At 30.9% G+C, this 26,420-nt stretch overlaps 1 protein-coding gene across 1 annotated transcript; it reads right to left on the bottom strand.

The window, feature by feature from the left end:
- Positions 1-7,090: 7,090 nt before the first annotated feature.
- On the bottom strand, positions 7,091-26,390 carry LOC134720941 (porphobilinogen deaminase-like). Its single transcript, XM_063583543.1, has 11 exons — positions 26,150-26,390; positions 21,999-22,071; positions 20,045-20,094; positions 18,738-18,871; positions 17,726-17,803; positions 16,621-16,696; positions 15,776-15,889; positions 14,094-14,252; positions 13,190-13,243; positions 12,127-12,228; positions 7,091-10,125 (listed from the first exon to the last, which is right to left on the bottom strand). Exons 1-11 carry the CDS (start codon positions 26,204-26,206, stop codon positions 9,892-9,894), a joined length of 1,131 nt encoding a protein of 376 aa, XP_063439613.1. The 5' UTR covers positions 26,207-26,390; the 3' UTR covers positions 7,091-9,891.
- Between the last annotated feature and the right edge of the window lie 30 nt (positions 26,391-26,420).

The following is a 26,420-nucleotide window of genomic DNA, read 5'->3' as shown; positions in this document are numbered from 1 at the left end:
ACATGTAAACATGATAACTATAAATAGGTCAGGATGTCAACAAAACATGTCAACGTTTTGAATTATTTGTTTTTTCAAATGTTTTAAATTAATTATCTTGATGTGTTTAAAATGCAAATACTTTGTTATGATTCAATTATTTGAAAGTAAAAGAATAACCATCTTGCTACATGTAAGCATTAACCCATTACGTACGGACTCAGTTTAAAAGTGTTCGTGTGCTTATTTTTAGTAAGGAGGGGAGGATGAAGGGCATTTAAAGTTAGTCAGGAAGTGTGGGAGAAGTATAATATATAGAAATAAAAGAAATTTTGAGGATCACTAAATATTAAAAAGAGGTAATGAAACATGCCTATAAGTAACATCTACGGAAAAATGACATGCGTTATTTGAGTTGTCTTGACATTTGACAGCGAAACACATATTCATGTATACGACCACAGGCACTTGTTTTTATCCATACGAAGGTCGACTATCCATATAAATAGAAGAAGGTGGCTAACGATTTTTTTTATAGGTCACGACAGTCTCCGCTTGGAACGCTTTTCTATCTTTCAACTTAATGCTAAAAATCCCTACATTATATGAATCGATTCAGTGAATATTTTCCTTTAACATTAAACTAATTTCATAATCCCCACAGTGTTCCTCTTCACGGTAATCTACTCTCAATTCACTAAACCATGTCCAAAACCTCAACTACCATCTTTTCAATGTACAAGACTACTTCCCATTGGAGGATCCTGGGTGGGTGGAGGGGGGGGGGGGGGCTAGGTTACACGGGGCCCTTTCGTGATAAAACTATTGTTGCTTATATAGGGAATGACTGAGGCATGAGGTTTTTTTATATGACGTTATCAATTTGTAAACAACTAATGAGTTTGAATATTCCTTTGGTAAGTTCATTCTCTTTTTTCGGTGACCCCATGCTTAAAAAGGTTCGTCAATTATACAAACCAAGATGTGGACTAATAGACTAATGCTTACCTTACTTGGACCAGCCTTTACATTACCAAGCCAAAAGTGTTTCGATTTTAATTATTAACCTTCGTGTTAACTAAAAAAAGCCTTATAATACTTTGAGAACCTAATCCAATTGTACATTTTACGATGTCCGGCTTTTATACAAACTTGGCAATTGTTTTCGGTTTATCTTTACTGTGTTGCATTGGTCTATTTGTATCTTCTTAGTGTCTTTGCCCAATATCATTTTTTTCCCCACATGCCTGTGTTGTCAAATGATAGTTCCCCATTTTTATTTATTTAACACTGCCATCATCTAGATTAGATTTAAAATATGTCGTAGGTTCTATGGAAATTAAGATTATTGATACGGAAGATAGACTTAAAAATCTGGATCATATGTTCAGTCAGTATATATCTCTAAATATGCCTCATAGTATTTTATAGCAAACTCGTGCAATATAAAATTCTACTCGGGACAATATTCCCCAATATTCATGCAATAACCCTATAATATTATAAATGAATATACGTTAAATTATTAAATATGTTTTAGACTTTGCATATATGCAAATAGAGTTGATTCTACTTTTTCATGTAACCATCAACATATGGTACGTACGTATTGTTTTATTTTCATGTAGTTGTTTTTGAACTTGTAAGACATAAATCTTCTTGTCATTATTTTAATCAGTTCGAAACCATTACTTTTAACATATATTTCATTGAACTTTGAGTTTTACAAATTATTTGATCGTATATAGATGAACAAAGATATTGAAGATTATCTCTACATGACACTGAAGCAAATGTAGTGCCAAGTATGTGGAATAAAATCGGAACTTAATTCATGCATTCCGGCACACATTAATTCATTTCGTACCATGCCGCTTTTTATTTCAGTAAGATTACCGAAGCATTGTATGCCCAAGACAATTTAAATGTCACCAGTTTTCAAACGTGCTATATATATATATATATATATATTATTTTTTTTAAATCACAAGAGTTTTAATCTTATTTAATGGTAATTGCTTACAAAGATGCAGAATTGGACTTCAAGGTTAGGTACAAGTTTAATGGGTCAGTCTGTGTTAATTCTATGAACTTCAAGGTTAGGTACAAGTTTAATGGGTTAGTCTCTGTTAATTCTATGAACTTCAAGGTTAGGTACAAGTTTAATGGGTCAGTCTGTGTTAATTCTATGAACTTCAAGGTTAGGTACAAGTTTAATAGGGTAGTCTGTGTTAAATTCTATGAAGTTCAAGGTTAGGTACAAGTTTAAGGGCATACGATACAGTTACAGTGGAGGTAATGACGTTGCTAACGTAAAATGTTATTTTCGCGACGTCAAACTGTAACATGTCGGGAAAAGATGCATTTTTCGATTGATTTTAGTCATTCAAACTGATTTAATTTGAAAACGAGTTCATGGACCCCTATTTTTCAAAACGGCAATTTGTTTCATTTTGCAGGGAGATTATGTGACCCAAATTTTATACAAGAGTGCACACACTGAAATGTCTCGCCTTCTTTACTAATCATTGATATCATGTTGATAGTCCTAAATATAAAGCTTTATTACAACTGTCACATAAACTTAACATTAACCAAGATAGCTAAAGAAAGACCAATGAACCATGCAAATAAGGTCAAGGTCAGATGAACCATGCCAGGCAGACATGTACAGCTAACAAAGCTTCCATACAACAAATATAGTTGACCTATTACTTAAAGTTTAAGAAAAATAGACCAAAACACAGAAACTTAACACTGTGCAATGAACCGTGAAATTGAGGTCATGGTCAAATAAAACCTGCGGGATTGACATTAAGATCATAATATATTTCAGTACACCAAATATAGTTGACTTTTGGCATATAGTATTAGATAAAAAGACCAAAACTTCAAAAATTAACTTTTGACCACTGAACCATGAAAATGAGGTCAAGGTCAGATGACATCTACCTGCTAGACATGTACACCTTACAATCATTCCATACAACAAATATAGTAGACCTATTGCATAAAGTATGAGAAAAACAGACCAAAACACAAAAACTTAACTATAACCACTGAACCATGAAAATGAGGTCAAGGTCAGGTGACACCTGCCAGTTGGACATGTACACCATACAGTCCTTCCATACACCAAATATCCTAGCCCTATTGCTTATAGTATCTGAGATATGGACTTGACCACCAAAACTTAACCTAGTTCACTGATCCATGAAATGAGGTCAAGGTCAAGTGAAAACTGTCTGACAGGCATGAGGACCTTGCAAGGTACGCACATACCAAATATAGTTATCCTATTACTTATAATAAGAGAGAATTCAACATTACAAAAATTCTGAACTTTTTTTTCAAGTGGTCACTGAACCATGAAAATGAGGTCAAGGACATTGGACATGTGACTGACGGAAACTTCGTAACATGAGGCATCTATATACAAAGTATGAAGCATCCAGGTCTTTCACCTTCTAAAATATAAACCTTTTAAGAAGTGAGCTAACACCGCCGCCGCCGCCGCCGGATCACTATCCCTATGTCGAGCTTTCTGCAACAAAACTTGAAAAGTTGCAGGCTCAACAAAATCTGTAAATAGAGGATTTTTTTTAATTTTGATAAACATGCAGTAAAAAATGACGTTTTTTCCTCAATTCATGAACATCTGATAAATATGAGTTATTTCTGAATAAAAAATTGCATATTTTTTATGATACTTATAAAAGACTGAAATTACCGATTATCTAACAAAAAACAATTTGTGTTTATCTTTTATAACAAAAAAGTTATGTCTTTCTTTCGAAAAAGAAATTACGGTCACAAATTTGAATTTTGAGCAAATATACCAAATTTCGGCCTCATTTTACTCAAAAAGTAGCACATGAAGGTATATTTTTTATTACATATTTGATTTAATCAGGTAAAAAATAGGCTATATGCAAATTTTCATGAACTTGTAAATACAGAATCAAAACTGTATCGTATGCCCTTAATGGGTCAGTCTGTGTTAATTCTATGAACTTCAAGGTTAGGAACAAGTTTAATGGGTTAGTCTGTGTTAATTCTATTAACTTCAAGGTTAGGTACAAGTTTAATGGGTCAGTCTGTGTTAATTCTATACACTTCAAGGTTAGGTACAAGTTTAATGGGTTAGTCTGTGTTAATTCTATGAACTTCAAGGTTAGGTACAAGTTTAATGGGTCAGTCTGTGTTAATTCTATTAACTTCAAGGTTAGGTACAAGTTTAATGGGTTAGTCTGTGTTAATTCTATTAACTTCAAGGTTAGGTACAAGTTTAATGGGTCAGTCTGTGTTAATTCTATACACTTCAAGGTTAGGTACAAGTTTAATGGGTCAGTCTGTGTTAATTCTATGAACTTCAAGGTTAGGTACAAGTTTAATGGGTCAGTCTGTGTTAATTCTATGAACTTCAAGGTTAGGTACAAGTTTAATGGGTTAGTCTGTGTTAATTCTATGAACTTCAAGGTTAGGTACAAGTTTAATGGGTTAGTCTGAGTTAATTCAATGAACTTCAAGGTTAGGTACAAGTTTAATGGGTTAGTCTCTGTTAATTCAATGAACTTCAAGGTTAGGTACAAGTTTAATGGGTTAGTCTGAGTTAATTCTATGAACTTCAAGGTTAGGTACAAGTTTAATGGGTTAGTCTGTGTTAATTCTATGAACTTTAAGGTTAGGTACAAGTTTAATGGGTTAGTCTGTGTTAATTCTATGAACTTCAAGGTTAGGTACAAGTTTAATGGGTCAGTCTGTGTTAATTCTATGAACTTCAAGGTTAGGTACAAGTTTAATGGGTTAGTTTGTGTTAATTCTATGAACTTCAAGGTTAGGTACAAATTTAATGGGTCAGTCTGTGTTAATTCTATGTACTTCAAGGTTAGGTACAAGTTTAATGGGTTAGTCTGTGTTAATTCTATGAACTTCAAGGTTAGGTACAAGTTTAATGGGTCAGTCTGTGTTAATTCTATGAACTTCAAGGTTAGGTACAAGTTTAATGGGTTAGTCTATGTTAATTCTATGAACTTCAAGGTTAGGTACAAGTTTAATGGAATAGTCTGTGTTAATTCTATGAACTTCAAGGTTAGGTACAAGTTTAATGGGTCAGTCTGTGTTAATTCTATGAACTTCAAGGTATCTGACAGTATCACATAAAACTGAGGCTTTTGATGCATAAACGAGAAGATATAATATAAGCAGTACTGTAAACAATGCATACGATACCCAACTTTACAGAAAAAAACAAGTGCAAAGTTTCAGAGCAGACAAGAATCTACAAAGTTTTTAATCATTTGGCAGTAGAATTAGAAAGATCATATCATAAGGAACATGTGTACTAAGTTTCAAGGTGATTGGACTTCAACTTCATCAAAAACTACCTCAACCAAAACTTTACTGAAGCGGGACAGACGGACGAATGAACGAACTGACAAACGGACACACAGACTAGAACAAAATGGGGCATCATAAAACGCAAGCTAAACCTAAGAAGGATATCATGCAGTGCAAATGCATCTTTAACCAGTGATGATATATACATAATACTTGTTCTATAAACAGTGTTGGGAAGACAACTAAGAGGCTACAAGGAGCATGTGTCGCTCATCCGATATTTTTGTTTCAATTTATTGATATGCATGAAATAATACAATCATCATACTTTTGCTTTAGTTTCAGAGATAAAAGCCATACACTGCATTTCGACCCTATCTTCTATTTTTAGCCATGTCGACCATATTGGTTGGCAGGCAGGGTCATTGAAAACGTTTTAAAAACAAGATACCCTAATGATGATTGTGGGTAAATTTGGATAAATTTGTCCCAGCAGTTTCAGAGAAGATTTTTGTAAAATATTACAAAACTTTAGGGAAAGTTGTTAAAAATTGACTTTAAAGGACAATAACTCCTTACGGGGGCAATTGATAATTTAGGTCATGTTGACTGATTTGTAGATCTTACTTTGCGGAAGATTATTGCTATTTACAGTGTATCTCTATTTACTTTACTATATTATATTCAAGAAAATAAACAAAAACTGAAATGTCCTTAAAATTACAAATTCAGGGGCAGCAACCCAAAAAAAGATTGTCTGATTCGTCTGAAAATTTCAGTGCAGATGGATCTCAACCTGGTGAACATTTTTGCCCTGTCAAATTTAAATGCTTTAGTTTCAGAGATATAAGCCAAAAACTGCAATTTACCCCATGTTCTTTTTTTAAGCCACATCTGTTGGTATATGGAATTTTCTGACACTATTTTTTTTAACTAGATACCCCAATAATGATATTGGCCAAGTGGTTTAATTTAGTCAAGTAGTTACAGAGTAGATTTTTGTAAAATTTAAAGATGACAGAGGAAATAAAAAAATGAATGAATGAATGTTTTGGGCACAGTGAGCTAAAAACAGGTTAACCAAACAAAACATTTAATGAAAATGGTTAACAGCCTTTCTTCAGATTATGTTTTAATTAATTCAACTGGTAATCAATAATCTTGTCAGGTGTTAGAGGTTTGACTAATCATGAAGACTGAACCAGGGGAAACTGCCAGCTACTACTCACTGGTGATATCCCTGCAGCTGGAGAATTTAAATCGTGTAAAAATATGTAGGTGTTTGGTAAACAGGAAGTTGTTGAGCAATGGATCTGAAAACACATGTTATGGTAAAGCTGACTTATATAAACCAGAAACCAACTTGCTGAAATCCTTATGATATAGTTTCTGAGAAAGATCTACAATAAATTTTTCATTGGACAGATGGATGGACAGACAGAAGGAGGTAAAATAGTTTACCCCCACTTTTTTTAAGTGAGGTATAATTAACTGAACAACATTAAAGGGTAAATAATGTTCTATGCTTCATTTCATTATTGGTCATTTTTTGTTCAGAATACTTCATTAGAAGACCTCTATACATTTTTCATTTATAAAATAAATAGAATTGTGAAAAACAGACTACAATTGCTCATTGTTGAAGACTGCACAGTGACCAATAGTTGTTATCTTTTAAGTCATATTGACATTTGAACTCCGGTGGGGAGTTGTCTTATTGGCAATCATACCACATCTTCTTATTTTTATAAAAAGTATGTAATTTCTAAGATCAGATCAAAAAGATCAGCAATCTCTCTTTATTTAACCTTTCATTATAATACAGGCATAACATCACATATAAATAACAACTATCAAAATTATACATGTAAAATATCGCACATCTATAACAAATATTAATTTTCTTTTTTAACAAACATGACAGAACAAATTCACAAATTGTTACAATTATTTGCATTGCTATATTCTAAATTGTCTTTCACTCTTATAAACATCTGTCAACAACAATAAAGACATCACGGTTAAGAACTTTAAAAAGAATAAGAATAAAATACATGAAAGATTATAACACAGATATACCTTTGTAAGCTAATAACATATTGTACTACCATTTAAAATGAAAATAAAAGAAGTATGTATCAATAGGACATAGAAGATTCTGCTAGTAAATTTGCACATGAGTCGGTGTTCAAATTTAAACCTATTGACATTTTGTTTTTTTTGAAAATAAATTATTTTAACTTTGTTTCTGTATGTTTTTGTCATTAAAGTTTGCTCAGGGATTTTGTGTCCTCTAATTAAAAAAACAAACAGTAATGGGTGACTTGAGAACAGTAGAAGTTAAGCCATCTTAATTCGAAATAGTATCAGTATGCAGCTTTTAACAGTATGACAATAATTAATCACACTTTTGTCCATTCTTCAAAAATCACAATGAATGCACACAATAATTTCTGAATTTACAGTAAATAACAATGAGACAGCAGCTCATCAACACAATGTTAGCATAGTAAAACTAGACATATACAAGTAAACTGACAGTATTCTATGGTGGATAAATCAGATCATGAGATGGCAAGATCCAATTAACCTTTAAAAGTCTAAACAAGGTGTGAATAAATTGAGAAATGGATAAATATCTAGTTCCAAATAATTTTCTGTTGTCAGACACAATGAATGTTTAATTTTCATAAAGAATATTTACTTTGACCATTTGACAAAAAAACAAAAATTTCAAAAAATTTGAGCAGCACACTTTGTCTGAAAAATTTCATTTGGAAAACACTAATTTTGATCATAGAGAAGTGTTATATTTAGGTAGGAATAGATTGTGTTTAAAATGTTTATCTGATTTTACGGAGTTATCTCCCTGTAGTGTTATGTACCACCTTAAAATATATGTTTTACTCTTCTTTTATTCATTTATCTCTTTAGTTGTGTATGTCAGCAGTGACGCCTTGTGATCTATTTTGGAAAACTTGTGGGTTTTTTTTATTTACAAAACTATGAACTATAACAAATTCATAAATGCATACAACTCTTCATTTCAAACAAATACATGCACATAAATCAAAAACCATATAACAACATAATATATAACTCTGTCTTCAGCACCAATAAAATTTAAATAAGATAAAAAAAATATACAATTAGTTCTAACACTCTGTTAAATCATCTCTATACAATTGATATAATTATTTTTACACCTTTATAATCTCTTATTAGGTGGAACCAAACAACTTGATGATAATTAATTTGGTTTGTTTAATTTTCATAAATTATTAATAAAATATCAACTTTGACTCTGACTAAAATATAAAAGTTAAACCACAAACGTTATCTGAAAAATTTCGTAGGATATATAGCAAGTTTGATAAACATTAATTTTGATCATTATTATTTCCTTAACACTAGAACCTGATTAAAACATTCAGCTGATTTTTCAGAGTTATCTCCCTGTAGTGTTATGTATCCCCTTAAGTCTGTAATATATCAAGGGTCTGGAACTTGTATTTACACGATATTTCATCAAAGTGTGTTATTCAGGTTCAAAGGTTATGTTTACAAGTGGCTTGGTAGTGAAGCAAAGATGTACAAGTAGTTACAATAAATATGGAATGTTTCAAAAGTGTTTGTTACTATGTAAAATATTGATGTTAGTCTGACAGTTATGAAATTGCTTAGTAATCTAACCCCGTATGAAAACAAACTTTTAGTCAGGATACTTCATGAATTATACGTTTTTTAACACATTACTTTGTAAGAAAAGGTAGATTTTTTTCTTATGGATATTTGTAATAATTGTGTATATAATCACAACATGTCTATCCAGTAGTGACTGATTTACATACTCATAAATATGCATGACATTTAGGTTACCAATTGACCAATCTCCTTAACTATTAAATCACCAAGATTATGAATATTTATCACAGAACAGAAAATATGACCATTCCCAGACCCTTGGCTATAAACACCTCTCAATACATACAACAGTAGTTTACAAATATCCCAATATTAAACTCATAATTTGTTAACAGTATGCAATTATATGATGCACTGTCAGACAAACAGGGCACACTCTACTATCATTTGTACAACTAAATTGACTGTTTACAAACATATAATAAGTAACTGATATTGCAATGCTACAAAAATTAAATTAAATAATATTTTATCTATCATTAAAACTCATTCATATTACAAGATTCTCGTTTATCAAATTGTTTATGTAACCAAATGTTACTTCTATGTATTGCCTCTATTGATCTATAATATTTTAAACTCCTTACTCAGAATAGTGAGTGTCATGGATATAACCCAGACAGGGGGAAATGTAAAACTTTAACACTCATATTTCTTGCTCAGATTCAGAATAATGCGTCATGGTGGAACAACTTGTCTTCCTGCAGATTTTTACTTGGTTGGCGAGCAGGTTGGGCAAATCAATCAGTCTATTACCAGAAGTGTTCATACTCTTAGCAATGTCTGAAAATTTGCATCACTGGATGTAAACCATCCACCTATTGACCCCAGACATATAACAGTAAATAGTAAATAGTAAATATATTATTATTTCAAAGATCCACTTTCAACAGCTTTGATTAGTTCTTTCTTTCTTTTCTCTTCCAAAACTGCCTTGGCTGTGTCTTCCTTTGCTTTTTTAAGAATTGCAGCACCCTCTGGTGTCAAGATCTTATTGGCTAATTCAACGCCTGCTGCCATGATAGCATCTAATGCATTATGGGATATGTCTGTATGTTCTGCTATTGATATGTATTGTTGTACTCCTTTTGTTGTACGAATCTGAAAAAAACATATAAAATTAAAGAACCTTAGTGAGCACGCTCACATACCCCACGTCCCCACATTGTCATTGGAGAAATTAAATAAGTGTAAGAAAAAAAAATTTCCTGCCAATATGCACATCTAAATAGTATGTCCTTATTATCTACAAAATTTCATGAAATTCTGTTGTGTGGTTTGAGAGGAGTTGCGATGACAAACTGTTGCAGTAGTACATTAAAGTTAATAAGTTCAAAGGGGCGTAACTCCTAGAAAAAAAATTGAATCGCAATTTCCCGTCGATCTGCACAACTACATAGTATGTCCTTATTATCTGCAAAGGTTTCGTGAAATTCTTTTGTGTGGTTTGAGAGAAGTTGCGATGACAAAACTGTTGCAGTAGTACATTAATGTAAATAAGTTCAAAGGGGCGTAACTTCTAGAAAAAAAAGTTGAATCGCAATTTCCCGTCAATATGCACAACTACATAGTATGTCCTTATTATCTGAAAAGGATTCGTGAAATTCTGTTGTGTGGTTTGAGAGGAGTTGCGATGACAAACTGTTGCAGTAGTACATTAAAGTAAATAAGTTCAAAGGGGCGTAACTCCTAGAAAAAAAAATTGAATCGCAATTTCCCGTCGATATGCACATCTACGTAGTATGTCCTTATTATCTGAAAAGGTTTCTTGAAATTCTGTTGTGTGGTTTGAGAGGAGTTGCGATGACAAACTGTTGCAGTAGTACATTAAAGTAAATAAGTTCAAAGGGGCGTAACTCCTAGAAAAAAAATTGAATCGCAATTTCCCATCGATATGCACAACTACATAGTATGTCCTTATTATCTGAAAAGGTTTTGTGAAATTCTGTTGTGTGGTTTGAGAGGAGTTGCGATGACAAACTGTTGCAGTAGTACATTAAAGTAAATAAGTTCAAAGGGGCGTAACTCCTAGAAAAAAAATTGAATCGCAATTTCCCGTCGATATGCACAACTGCATAGTATGTCCTTATTATCTGAAAAGGTTTCATGAAATTCTGTTGTGTGGTTTGAGAGGAGTTGCGATGACAAACTGTTGCAGTAGTACATTAAAGTAAATAAGCTCAAAGGGGCGTAACTCCTAGAAAAAAAATTGAATCGCAATTTCCCGTCGATATGCACAAATACATAGTATGTCCTTATTATCTGAAAAGGTTTTGTGAAATTCTGTTGTGTGGTTTGAGAGGAGTTGTGATGACAAGAAACAGGACTGACGGACGGACAGACTGACGGACGGACGGACGGGTCAAAAACATTATACCCTCCGCAACTCGTTGCGTGGGGTATAAAAATGTAAATTACAGAAAAAATGGATTTATTTTTTTACAAAATTTACTTCTGGATACTATCTTATGATTGTAACCAACCTTCTGTCTAAGTTTGGTACTAACGCAGGATATAAAATTTTAAAAACTTTAACCACAGAGTAAATGTAATGTTTCTCCCCAGAAAAACTAAGTCCATTTATAAGTAATATACAGAAAAAATGGAATTTAATTTTTACAAAATTTAATTCTGGATACTATCTTATGTTCATAAACAAGCTTCTTTCCAAGCTTGGTAGAAATTCAGTATACTTTTAGAAAGTTATTAAAATTTCAAAAACTTTAACCACAGAGTGAATATTTGTGGACGCTGCCGCCGCCGCTGACTGAATGTAGGATCACTTAGTCCTGCTTTTTTGACTAAAGTCGAAGGCTTGACAATAAAAGCATGGATGATTGAAATACTTCAATGATGCAGTAATACCATAAAGATAATAATAGTAGTTTATTCACTAATTTATTGACATTACACTTGTTGTAACATATCATACAGTTGTCATTTTTCTATTAAAGTACAATGTACTATTATTTATTTTTCACCAAATTTTGTGTATAAGCTTTAATAAAAAACATGTTTAAGACCCTACCATGAAACTTTACATTCAGCCAAGAGTAGATAAAATTACCAATAGTAGGTATATGCATAAGGTAAGTTTCCTACCTTTTTCTTTGGAGGTTCTATGATTTCAGACAGATCTCTTTCAACACTGTCCTGAACACATTGTGTACCATCTACGCTGAATACACCACCTGTTATAGACAACTGAAATATAAATAAAGAAGGCAATTAGATTAAATAAAATGTCATTACGTTTACTTTGATGAATAGAACTCGAATTTATCTATAAAAAACTTTACAATCTCTTGCATCTGTATACTTTTATTTAATGTGGAAAACTATTGTGAAATCAAATTATAAATGCCACAATTTCAGTAGATAATTCCCTTCATTTGCAAGGTTTGCTTTCCTGAAATTATATATTTACAAAAGTCTGTAACTGTTTGAAATTTAATTTTTTATAAGAACCCTAAAAAAAATTTTTATTTTATATCTTAATTCCAAAATAAATCAAAGTCTTACACATTTACATGTTTAAGTGCGCTTGCATAAGGTCAATTTCTATCCAACACAACAAATATATAATACCAACAAACTTTCTAAAGATTGAGATACAGATAACATTCTCCAAATCATTAAAAAATTAAAGTGCATGTGAGTACTAAAGGGTAAAGTTTGCTTTCATTTTACAATTTTGGAAATTTAAAATATAAACATGTATACTATTGAATTGTATTTAGATAGGCAAAAAATAAATTTGAAATTGAGTTATCTCCCTTTATCCATGATTGTACATTTGTAGATTATCCTATTCTAATAAAACATTTATACACCATTGATTTATTATAAAATTCTTAATAAAAAATAGTTTCTAGACAATTGCAGTCCTTCATATACACACCACTTGTAAATATCAAGTCAGTACCATAAGGACTATGATTGCATTTCATGAAAAATTCACAAATTGATAAATTTCCTATTAATTTCAACATCGTGCATACTAAAAGCTATTTTTTTTACTCTCATCCAGACTTTAAATATCAAAACTGTTTATAAATGTAAAATTCTTTTAACTGACTATAACAAGTTTATTAAGTTTTAGGATAAGATATGGAATACAGATTTGTGTTATACTTTATGTATCATGATTTATTGAGAGTTTTACCTTTGAATCTTTTATTTCTGTACAAACAGCTACAGGTACACTACAGCCTCCTTCCTGTAAAACAGAGAACAGCATATCAAAATCATTTCAATTGTATTTACAAATAGGATCACAGTACAAATATTTCATTCAACAAATTGTTATTATCATGAGTTATCTTTGAAGAATCCATTTTTTTATAATTTGATCTTTTATCAGTTCTCTTTTTGCATCATTGAAAATCAATGCTTAAAAATTTGTACAAGTGAAATGTAATAGAGAATTTACTTTAAACTTCTGTTTTCTCTTGCTAGGCTTCAAACAATGCTCTTGTTAACTAATTTTTTTTAATAATGGTATATTACAAATGAAGAATTTTCAGTACAAACTTTAAATATACCATTGAATGTTCATGATGTTGATTTATTTCAGATATAACAAGTGTCAACCTGAACAGCACAAATTAGAAGGAAAACATATGATGCTTTGCTCATTGTTGAAAGCAAAACAGTGATTTATATTTGTTCGTTATAGTGTTATTTTGTCTCTTGTGGAAAATTGTCTCATTTGCAATCATACTGCATCAGCAATATCATGAATATGTGTATAGCTGAATGTGTTCAAATTTTTTCTATGGAGTAAGGGGGAAAAAATGCCAATTCAAGAGGGAAAACTTTCATGGAAATGATAAATGCACAATGTCCTAATGTTACAAAAGTGTAACCTGACTAATCTGACACCTGAGTATTCAAACATCCTTCTTTATTTGACACATTTTTATGGTCAAAAAATTTGCCTATCCTTGCAAAAAAAACTTAAGTATTCCGACACCCTGCTTAATCCGACATTTTTTTGGGGCCCCCTTATGTGTTGGAATACACAGGTTACACTGTATCAAAAACTGTTCTATTGATAATTTATTTACCAGAGTTCTTAGGAAAGCTCTTTCAGCAATGCACGCCATGGTTGTATCTGGGTCATGTATATGTGCCAGTAGGTTAAGTGTTTCTGTGTCGTCTGCTCTACATTCCACAGCCTTGGCTCCTTGACTTACAGCATACATACAGACATCAGCAGATAAAATCTGTAATCAAAGAAATTAACTTATAACATTGGTTGTAATGAATTACATTTAAATTCTCCCTCGCCCTGCTCGTCCGAATTTAAAGCATTTAATCTCTAAATTCAATAGGCTATAAACAAGACAAACACAGATAAAGGATTAGTTGCTCGCAGTAACATCTTATTTTTTCTTGCGATACAATATTTTATTTTACTTTATTGTACATATTTCTTCAATCGAAACAATATATAAACACATGACATATACATGTAACATTGTTCCTCTTTCGCATCGTTTCTTTTCCCCCGGCTAATGCCTTCAACTCCTGTACGTACAATAAACATAGCAGCAACTGCACATTTACCTATGTGACCAACTTCAATTCGACGTAACTGCAAGCTCCTTCGATACTAATACTTAAAAATCCCAAACTTTATATAGTACCTTTAAACCCCACCCATAAAAACCGCCAAAACTTTCCTCATGCCTCCTGCACCTAACATCAAACTTATAAATAGTACATACTGTTACAAGACCAGTATCCCAACTAGTTATACTAGTTCCTATCTATAAATAATAACTACAAATAGCAAACGGTAAAAACCATATTTCAAACGAAATAAAATACATTGATTTCCCAGTGAAATAAAAACCACTAATTTCACATGTGAAATAAACGTTGTCATTTCACTCCTCTGACATCATACAACACAAGTCATTGTCAAGACGTGTCATCAAAACAAATTGTGAATGCGTAGAAAAAGATATACTTCCTTATTACATTTTCTAAATTAATTTCATAAAAAAGTCATTTGCCAATGTAATAAAACGAATAACTCATCAAAGAATTGCGCAGGAGTTAATTATCAGTGTTGTTTGGTCAAGAATTGAATATTTTTCAATATTTGAATTCCTGAATTATTATTTCTTTACTTAAATAATATATCAATGGAACTATTTATTTCACAAAAAAAACATCAATACTTGTCACTACTGACAATTTCTGGCCTTCCCAAACAGTTTGGTGATAAAAGTACTGAATAGTATATTGCCACTATTAAATGCAGATTTGACTGTCTCAAATGCAGTTTTATGGGCAATGCAGTGTATTGACTGTTATTCTATATCTAAAACTCAATACGCATAAATGTTCAAAATATACAAGCAAAATTGAATAATTCCAGAAATTGCAAACTTTTTTACAGCCATTGAATATGAATTTATCGACAGACGAAATTAAAATTAAAGTGACCTTTATAATACATGTCATTTGCAAATACAATAACCATTATCCATATTTCCTTCAAGAGAAAAATTAATCAAATGAGTATGTTTTCCTTAAATAAAGTTATAAAAACAAAACATATTCATAAAATATTAAGTTTGAAGGCATTGTTCTTTTTGATCCATGCAAAAATAAACAAACAAAAAAGCAGTACCCTATCAACTTTAAATTTGCACTCAGTTCAATTTGAAAAACATATAAATCATTTTTATTCAAATATTCCTTTCTACTTTAACTTTTAAAATTATTCATTTAATACCTGTGAGACTCTATCTTCCCAGCCCATCCTTACAAGTCCTGCTTCAGCTAAGATAATAGCATCATATTTTCCATCTTCATCTAACTTTCTAAGTCTGGTATTCAGGTTACCTCTCTTCACAGAAGTTAAGTAAAATATGCATTTCTTTTATGAAACTTTCAAAATGTAAAATCAATCAATATTTATGTAGGAGACATAGTATATTTAAACATTTTTTTATCAATATAAAAAAGAGAATGTGGTATGATTGCCAATGAGACAACTATCCACAAAAGACCAAAATGACACAAACATTTACAACTATAGGTCACCGTAGAGCCTTCAACAATGAGCAAGGCCCATACCCCATAGTCAGCTATAAAAGGCCCCAATAAGACAATGTAAAACAATTCGAACAAGAAATGCAAGTTTACAAAATTATTCATTTGTAGTATATTAGCTGAATCACAAAATAAAACTTCTATGTATATAATGACGTAGATGATGCTAGGAAACTGCTACATATAGATTCTACCACTGCATCAAGTGTTACAATATTTAGCCACTCGAGACAGTTAAATATTTTTAAAAAATTTAACTGTTGAGAGGGGATATATATCGTATTACACAAGATTTGGTGGTGAAATCTGTTCCTCTGATGATTTTTAAACAATGGGCGCAGAGAGGGATAAATTGAAGAAGAATTCAAGAAATGTTTTTAACAAGCTCTACAAAAAGCATTGCCAAAAATCAAATGTAAATTAGATAAATTTTACTTAAACCTATCAATCAAAAAATATATCTTAAAGTTTATAACCTTCTACATGTTTTCTTTACAAAACTTTACACAGATAAATAAAGGATACAATGCTCTCAAATGTCAGTCCTGGATATTTCCTCTGCAGCTGTGATTGTCTTCTTAATGAACTGGTTCCAATCACACTAAAATTAGAAAATCAAATTATTACCTAATATTTAACATTTCATTCTCAAAATAAGTTTTTTAATCAGTTTGAACTTTTACTTCCTTCTATAAGGTATCATTTCTTTACCACAAAATTTAATGTCTGCATAATATCTGATTATGTCTGCTACTCTTATTTCTATCATTAATTACCAATTAATCCTTTACAAAAATGCCAAAAATGTGGAAAAGATTAAATAAATTATTCCATATATTTTCCAATCTAATTAAATTCAGATTTTGTGTCCAAGCTTTGCTTACGAAGTTTTGACAACACTCAATTTCCTGTTTTTAAGATGGTACCTAACACTACAGAGAGATAACTCTGTAAAAATCAGCTAAACATTTTAATCACACGGAATGGTTTCAAGAATTCAGCTTCTCAATGATTAAAATTTGTGTTTGTCAAAAAGTGTGTGGTTAAAATTTTTTGAAATTTTTATATTTTTGTCAAACTTAGAGGATCAAAGTTAACATTTTGTCAAATTTAGCGAGCCAAATTAATATTATTCAAAGTGTTGGGCAACACCTTAAAGATCTTTTTGAGGACCTCAGGGAAGATATGTTTATTGGAATTAACTGTGTTTACCCTTTTTAAATAAAGAATTTATTATCATTATTAGAATTATCAAATTAATAATCCTCTTGCTTTGACAATAATGATACACACCTTCAAAATTTTGAAGGTAGAAATTTCATTGGCTGATGTAAAAATCACCAGAATAAATAGTAAATTTTGGTTTGTTAGAACTTGATACACATTCTGAATTTTATTTATTTAGATTTGGAATTGAGGTAAAACTAAACACATGTCAGCTGAGCTAGGTTGACTTGAAATTCATTCATTACACACCAGATATGTACCAGTATACAAAGAGGGATAACTCAATTATTCTTTGCAGTTTTATATTTACTGATATGGAGCATGCTCAATTCCTATTAAATGAATGTTTGTTTATGAAATTCTAAATATGTTTTTTTTTTATTTCCAAATGATATGTACTAACCTTCCATCTTTTAAATCTTGTATTTGTTTTCCTTTATGTTTAGGATGCATTACAACAGCATCATAAGGACTGTCTCGTCTGTAAAAATTGAAGAGAATGCTATTTAGTCATACTAGTGTACTATTATCAAGATACTTATTTTGTATTTAACCTTAAAGAATAAGCTATGTAATTAAATATCCTGTGATGTTTGTCACATTCTAATATTGTTCTTTTAGTTTTATATATAAAACAATAGCAATTATGGGATATCATATATATTTGGAACTTTCTTTAACAAATTACATGTAGTTGCAATGTTCATATATTTGAGAAATGATTCAAACTGAAACTTTGGCTATCTTTAGGTACAAAACTTTTTTTTTTATCATTGGCAACATTATGAAGACTTCTGAACTTCCATTTTATTTTTGTTTTTCTCCATGTCACTCCTTCTAACATGTCTAACAAGTAAAAAACCATGCATAGCCTACAGCCCAAATAAATGTTCTAAGTGAATCATCCCATATAAGACATGATTTATATGTTTTACAAAGAATCTTATTTTCTATCTTGTTTAAATTGTTAATAACTTGTTTTACATATATTGTAACTATTTTGTACAAACTCTTTTGAAACTGAAAACTGTTGTATTCATATGTTAATCTTTGCAGTTAAATGTACTGTGATTTTTTGAGAAATTAAAAATAAATGCATGCAAATTAAATAACCTACAAAACCCCAATTAACTCTATAAATAATTGGCCTATTGGTACTCAGACCTCTTGCTTATATATTTTTTTTACATATGTAACAAAATGACTCTTTTATAAGTTTATGTATCTGTTTATAACAGAATTAAGAAAAATGCATAAAAATTCAGAATAGAAATGTGTCAAAGAGACAAAACAGAACAGCAGAAAACAGCCTAAGTCCACCAATGCGTCTTTTATACAGCCAGAAAATCCTGCACTCAGAGGTGTGCATTAGCTTCATGCTACTTTCTATTACTACTGACTTTGCCCAAACTTACTTGCACACACTTCCTATCATCAACCCCTCAGGCAACGTTGTGGGCAAGTCTTTCAATGAATGTACAACCATGTCAACTTGCTTGGTTTCTAAGGCAACTTCCAACTCTCTAGTGAAAAGATTCTTTTCTCCGATCTAAAATATAAATGTGAAACGTTACTAACAGAACTTAATGGACCAAAAAAACAACATACCAGTACTGTAAACCAACTTATTTTCGCGAGTAGAAAAATTAACGAATATAAATCTTCGCGAATTTGTGAATCTTAGATCTTTCCTTATTAAACTTCATCAAATAAATCAGAAAATCGCGAAATAAATAGCCGCGAAGTGGTCAAGAAAGGGTAAAGTGTGAAATAAACTATCCGCGAAAATAAGTTGGTTTACAGTATTTTGCATATATTTGAATCAAACATGTCCAGTGACAGATCCAGAAATTTGCACAAGAGGGAACACTGAGTTGGTGTTCCAATATTATCAACCAAATTTTCCCTACAAAACAGGAGGGGGAGGCCTGGTAACCTTGGACCCCTCCTGTGAATCAGCCTCTAATGGTATATGGGTTATTCTAAATAATTTATTCACCTGATGTGCAGGTCTAAAAATACTCCAAACATACATACAATTTTAGCAGTGAATTTTATAAGAATATTGGTCTTTTTATTTTTATATATCACTTGTATAGAATGCCTAGAAATGGTTGTTTTTTTTCCCGGTAATTATCTATACCAATTGAATTTTATAGTCATGTAAAAACTGATTAATTTTCTTGATGGTTTACAAAAAAAAGTATCTTTAACATGGAATGTACATATATGAATGATTCCTGGAGCACTTTATTGCCTTTCAATAATAATAGATCAATAAATCATAACTGAATGTTTACAAGGAAGATAAACAAAAGTCTTAAATAACTTATATCATTCTGTCAACATAGAAATAAAGTTTGCAAATTTACAACAGCCTTCAGCAATAAAACTTTGAATATGATATTACATATATTCAAAATCAAAAAAAAAATCTCCAATTTTCAGATCTTACAATTTAATTTTTTTCAGTAACGAGGAAATTCTTGTATCCATGCAAATCAATGATGTTAAAATATTTTAAAAGAAAATCAATGGTATTAATTTTAATGAAAGATTATATGTAACAGGTTTTCAAGAGGTTTCCTACTTAATCAATCTTTTATCTACTACGTCTTTATTGTCCTGATTGTTAACACTTAAATAATGAACCCTGGACCACTTATACATGTGTTATAAATCAATTACATGTTTATATACATGTACACATGTACATTTATACCTTAGATAAGGCGATATCCAGTATTTTGTCACCAGTTGTAGACATGGACACTGAAAAATATGAAAATACAATTTAGTTCAAAACCTGTAAATAATATGAAGGAGCTGTGGTGTGATGGCTAATGAGTTTTATAAATTAGACCATTGGTCATCATGATATATGGAATACAAACATTTATTTTTTTACATAAATAAGGCCGTTAGTTTTCTCGTTTGAATTGTTTTACATTGTCTTATCTGGGCCTTTTATAGCTGACTATGCGATATGGGCTTTGCTCATTGTTGAAGGCCGTATGGTGACCTGTAGTTGTTAATGTCTGTGTCATTTTGGTCTTTTGTGGATAGCTGTCTCATTTGCAATCATACCACATCTTTTTTTTTATATGTATGTTAGACAATAAGCTATATATAGCATGTCTATTCAACCTTTAAATTCATTCCAAAAACAAGCTAAAGGATTTTGTTGAAAAGAACAAGTCTCATATATAGTCTACCAATAAGACAGGTGATTTTCTTTAATCTTGATCTAAACTCTTCTGTTAAATTTATGCATGAACTTTTATAAAAGTTTTTTACTAACAATCCAAGTCTGAATCTAAGTGCAATGTACATGTATATTGATGGTAAATATGGTCCTTGTAAACATTTGGTACACTTTACAAGTTACAACAATGACAATGAATGAAAAGAAGTGTATCCTTATAATACAATGTATTTGATATGAACATTTATCATACCCGTAGCCAGGGGGGGTTCGGGGGGTTCGGACGAACCCCCCCTTGAAAACAAATAAGCACTGTTAAAGTCAATGTTCTTTTCGAATTGTGACTGTTTAAGTCGAGTTCGTGAGTCAAACGAACCCCCCTTTGGAAATTCCTGGCTACGGGCCTGTTTATTGTGCAAAAAAGTATCAAATACATATTAATGTTACAATTAAAATAAAACCACATTTCAAACGAATAAGTATGTCATAAAAAAATCTTTATCTGCCATAGGTGTAGCCATAAATAGAAACAAATAACCTTGTTCATTTCATTTTTTAAATTATTGTCAATTGGTCTATTCTGATACATAAGTCTTCCTTACATTATGTTAGACTTTCAGATTTTTCCTTAACTTTGCAGGCAGATTAAAATGGTTCATGTTGTTTTTGTTTTGTTTTTCTCAACAAAAATGAACACGATGAAAAGTTGAAAAGTTGATTTAGCATAAGTAAAAATTAAGCATATTACAATGCTGTACATTGAATCTTATCATTATAAAGAACATCCCATAGTTTTGTAATGGAAACTTATCAGATGGAACTTTTGCAAATTCAATATAACTGTAATGTATTGAAATAAACTACATAGTTACAAACATGTACAGAATTTGTTGTTAAACTTTTACAAAATAATTTGATTGTCATATATGTATGAGTTATATACATGTGTTATCTTATTCTTAGTAAATATATAGTGAATGAATTATTTTGTTGTTTGTTTTCAGTTTTGATTTTTTTCACAACTAAAATATATTTTATTCTATGTAACATAAACAAAATTCAAATGTACACGTTGCAGATCTATATTTAGATTTAAATGACATGTTAACTATTGAAAGAGTCCTATTTTTTAACTGAAATCTTTTTAATTCACATACAAGATTATCTTCTATTGTTAAAGTCATGTCTTTAAAAGGCTTTCAATAGATGATATACCTTTTACCTCTGAGGTAAATTGATGACGTACTTAAAATAAACAACCAATATATATCACATGTATGTATATCCGTGTTTACAGTCCAGTGAATGTTTCAGTTGCTAGAATCAAAACATTTCCTTTAAATTATACCATTAAATTGAAACTAACAGAAATCATTCTTTGTAACTTTTACCTTTAATCATGTTTATTTTCATATCACTTAAAATAAGGATATAGAAGTATAATTTCCATTATAATGTTTAAATTACCTACCAATTTCAAAATCAACATCCTGAGTGACTTTCTTCAAGGCGTCTATAACCGAGTTAGTCTGAATCAGGGCTAACTGAAATGACAATAAATAAACATTTTTAATACAAGGTGGACATCAATATCATCAGCATGACCAGTATGAGTTGATACATGTACATGGCCAAACATTCACTTAACATTATAAATGGTCTAACCTGTATGAAATGTGTGAAAACTTTAGTCTAACATATAGATATAAGAAGATGTGGTATGAGTGTCAATTAGACAACTCTCTATCTACAATGATCCAAGTCACTTTCCTGATCTAGGAAGTTATTTCTACAATTTCTTTTAACGAGACTGGATTCTCCTTCATGCTTGACTATTGTCATGATTGTTAGAAAACTACAGAAATGTTTTATTTTAAAAACATAAGTACAGAATGTATTATTAATGACTGGGACATTTTTACTGGTAGAGGAAGCCAGAGTCTGTACAGAGAGAACCACCAACCTTCTGCAGGAGGATTTGAAACCTTGTTTTACATGGAAGTTACAAGTAGTTTGGTGAAAAAATGAAACATATTACAGCTGATTACATTGAGTGTGTAGGCAATGGTAATATATTTGTATTTGGTTAGCTTGCTTGCGAGCTTAACTGTGAAGTCATTATTAGGTAAGGTAAACTACCCTCCTTAAAGAGTAGACCAGCCAGTCTCACAGATAACCAATCTTTTTGTCTGTCAGACTACACTACTCCCAAAGGAAGGTAGTATACGCAACCTAATAAAGACTTCATGTTTCAGCTAGCAAGCAAGCCAGCCAAACATATTACCATTGCCTACACACTAAAATGAATCTGCTGTAATTGTTCATTTTTTACACGAAACTTCAAATTCTGACAATATGACACAAAAAAATTTGGTTGGACACTTTTAAAAAGTGACTGATGTAAATAATAGCCAAGCAACTCTGCCATTTATCAGAAAAAAAAGGTCTTTTTAACCACCTGATCTCCGATGATTAAAATTGTAACATGCTGCTCACAGATTTAGTATGTCTTATGACAGACATGACAAACCTACGGAAATCATATACACATGTTAACAAGATTACTGTAACATTTTGATACAAACTGGTTAAAATGTTAACTTTACATGAAATACAATTTAATTATGTCATGTATGTATTTTTCTAGCAGTTGCCATTTAAAAATAGCAAAAAAAAAGTAATTCTTTTAAACTACAAGAATGTTCTTTATGAACATAAATATATAAGAGGACTATAAAACACCAATCAATTATTACAAGTCAAAGAACAACATGTCACATTACAATCAATCAAACACAGAAGTATTGTAAAATATTATACAATTGACCTGCAGCTCTAGGCTTCTTCAATATGTGTGTCATTTACAAATTTTGAAACTGCAGGAAAGAAAATTAAAAAGGACCCAATAGCAATCGTGTCCATGTAGCACTGTAAATTTAGAAATTATTGCCTGCATTTTAATATAATTGTTATTTGGCCATTTTAGTCTAGAAAATGATTTTTATTTTTGCATCATCATGATCATTGAGCATGTTGAGAAAATTATGTTTACTTCTGATAAAAGAATTCAAAATGTGAGTTTAAATTATTGCGATTATAATCCTGTTGCATTTTTTCGCAATTATAAAAACCTTTACAATATTTCTCAATTTTCAGTACCTAAAAGCATGAATTTGCATGTTAATACCCCCTCTCAGTCTCAATTACTCAAAATGGGGACCAGTTTTCATCTTTATTTCTGAAATTACTATAACACTTGCTTCGAATTTGAAAAGTTCTGGGCTGGGTCTTTGTCTAGAGGACAAGCTATAGCTAGCCACCATTTAATAGTAGATAGGATTTGATTCGAGCACATATCATTTGAGTGTGTCATTATGTGGAATGATATCAAGATTCAAGAAATCAAAATAAATACTAACTACAAATGTTAATTGGTTAAAAGTCATGAAGGTATATACATGTACATGATATAAAAATTCATGTTAAAATACATTTGAAAACTGCCAATGATACTTGGTAACCCAACGACACAAGGAATTTGTAAACTTCTTGATATTTATTTTACTAAAATAGACCAGTCATGTCAGTGACATACTTCTACTGTTGCCTTAGTATTTTTTAGTTTACAAAACATTAAATACATGAACATGAGGATGATGAGTAAATTACTGTGTTTAAAATGTCTTCAGTGTGCTACTTTTGACATTTGTTTAAATTATTGGATGGTATTGGTAACCAAGGAAACATCATTTTTTAGCTACAAATGTAAATACATATGTAAATTTGGACATTTGAAATGTTGTTTTTTTTAAGAAGATGGATGTGGACCTTCATTTGAATAAATGATTGAGATATTAAAAGCGCTTGATCATGACAATTAAGACACAAAAAAATTCTTAACATATATATACAAGTACAAATGTAGGCATGTTACCATGGTTACATTTGTAGGTATTTCATCAGATTTATGGATTCAGTCTTGAATTTATGTTAGTTCAAAATGTAAATAAATGTACCAGTAAGTAATTTATACACTTTTGGTACTTTATACAAGGCTTATGGAATCTTTTTCAAAACATCCCAAACAATTTAATGTCTTATTTGTAAACCTCTTTTTTACAACCTACTTACAACTCCCGTAAGCGCCATGTGTCTTTCTGGTCAGTTAAAAGGTAATTAGTACACAGTACATGAATATCAAATTGTAAGGGATACAAAAGCAATTATTTTGTACTTCCAATAATGCATTGAGCTATAAATTACACTTTAGAAACCAAAGGTGATCATGGAGATGGAGCTTTTGTACTTTAAAAAGCTATGATGATTGCCAAGAAAACAACTCTTCGTCAGAATTCCATAAACCCCATTTTTCTATAAGTATGAGTAAGGAGATAATGGAAAATTATGTTTAAAGAGTCAAAACAATTGCAGGTTTATGTAATTCAGATTGATATTTATAGAATAAGAAATCGAAGAATTCAAATAGAGAAAAATATTCAATGAGTGAACGAACAACACATTAATTCACAAATGTGTGTAGCCCATGAGTTAATTATCAGTGATGTTTGGATGAGTTGAATATTTTTCAATATTTGAATTCTTTATTAGTTATCCTTTTAATTTCATTGGCAAATGGCTTTTTATGAGAAATTTATGTGAAACATGTAACTTAGGAACTACATCTTTTTCTACGCATTCACAATTTTTTTTGTTCTCCATGACATAATTATAGGAGACTATAAATATCTGACCCGTGTTAAGAGAAAGCCATATCTCCCACGTTAAAGACACCCTTGAAGATTTTGAAAAAGAGAAGGCTTCAAATAGATTTTTTTTAAATCCTTAATAAAAAACATAGTAATTTGGGTTGATTTTCAATGGGACTTTCAAGGTTTTAGAATGGCTGCAAAATCTTGATGTGGAGCAAAATTATGTAAATAAAATTTTACAAACAATTCAGTCATGACACACATATGAGGGGGGTCGGAGGGGTCCTGATCCCGAAATCTTTGGCTTCAATTCATGAAATCCCAAAAAATCTCGACATTTTGAAATTTAAAAAAAGAAATCCGGGATCCCGATAGGGTCATTTGGAAATCCTGAGCTTAAAAACACCTGATCCTGACGTCCCACAAAAGGTCCTGTTTCCACTCATATACATGTATGGAGTACTGTACATACAACGTACATGTATGTTTAAATCTGATAACAAACACAGAAACAACTATGTCTTTCAATTTGGAACACTATTAAAGCACTTTAATAACAAAGAACAAGCATATACACTGATACATGTACATGTACATTGTATGTACATCCTGGTCACAACCGGTTTTACTTTTATAGTTTTAAAGTAATCTCTAATGGAGAATGTGTTGATATATGTTGCTTGTTCCACATGTGTTTCATATGATGAAAAAAAATGTTATTTCCCTATTAAAAGACGTCAATACCGAACAAGTTTATTAAATTCTCCATGACGTAACAAATCGTGACCTCTGAGTCTTGAGTCTTAAATTTTTTCTCTGTGTTACTGTTATGTAAAATTACTTTTCAATTATCATTTTATTGTCTCAATTCATATGAAAGTCTGATTTCTATCTTAAATATCTAGATCCTTACCTGACTTTTCCTAGAACCAACTCGGAAAGATTTTCGGTTTGACATATTATAAGACATTCCTCTGATAACGTCTGTTGATATTCAATAACAATCCACGTGTGGCTTACAGTGTTGGAAAAGTCCGAGATATTCCGCAGTGCTTAAATTCCGTATATTGTCTATTGTGTATTTGAACATTTTAAACTTGTTGTAGTTATTTACATATTCATAGTGTATATTTACAGTAATGAGACCTATAAATGTTTACAGATTTCATTATATTAAGTTTTTC

This window comes from Mytilus trossulus, chromosome 6 (assembly GCF_036588685.1).
Source record: "Mytilus trossulus isolate FHL-02 chromosome 6, PNRI_Mtr1.1.1.hap1, whole genome shotgun sequence".
NCBI lineage: Eukaryota > Metazoa > Mollusca > Bivalvia > Mytilida > Mytilidae > Mytilus > Mytilus trossulus.
The sequence above is the reverse complement of the archived record's forward strand: the minus strand, read 5'-3'. Positions and strand labels throughout refer to the sequence as shown.

Coding starts and splice junctions, on each gene's coding strand:
- LOC134720941 (XM_063583543.1), bottom strand. CDS start 26,206: ATGTCTTATAATATGTCAAACCGAAAATCTTTCCGAGTTGGTTCTAGG. Junction 14,253..15,775: donor GGGAAGATAGAGTCTCACAG/GTATTAAATGAA, acceptor CTTTGATTACAG/ATTTTATCTGCTGATGTCTG. Junction 10,126..12,126: donor TAGAACCTCCAAAGAAAAAG/GTAGGAAACTTA, acceptor TGTTTTTTTCAG/ATTCGTACAACAAAAGGAGT.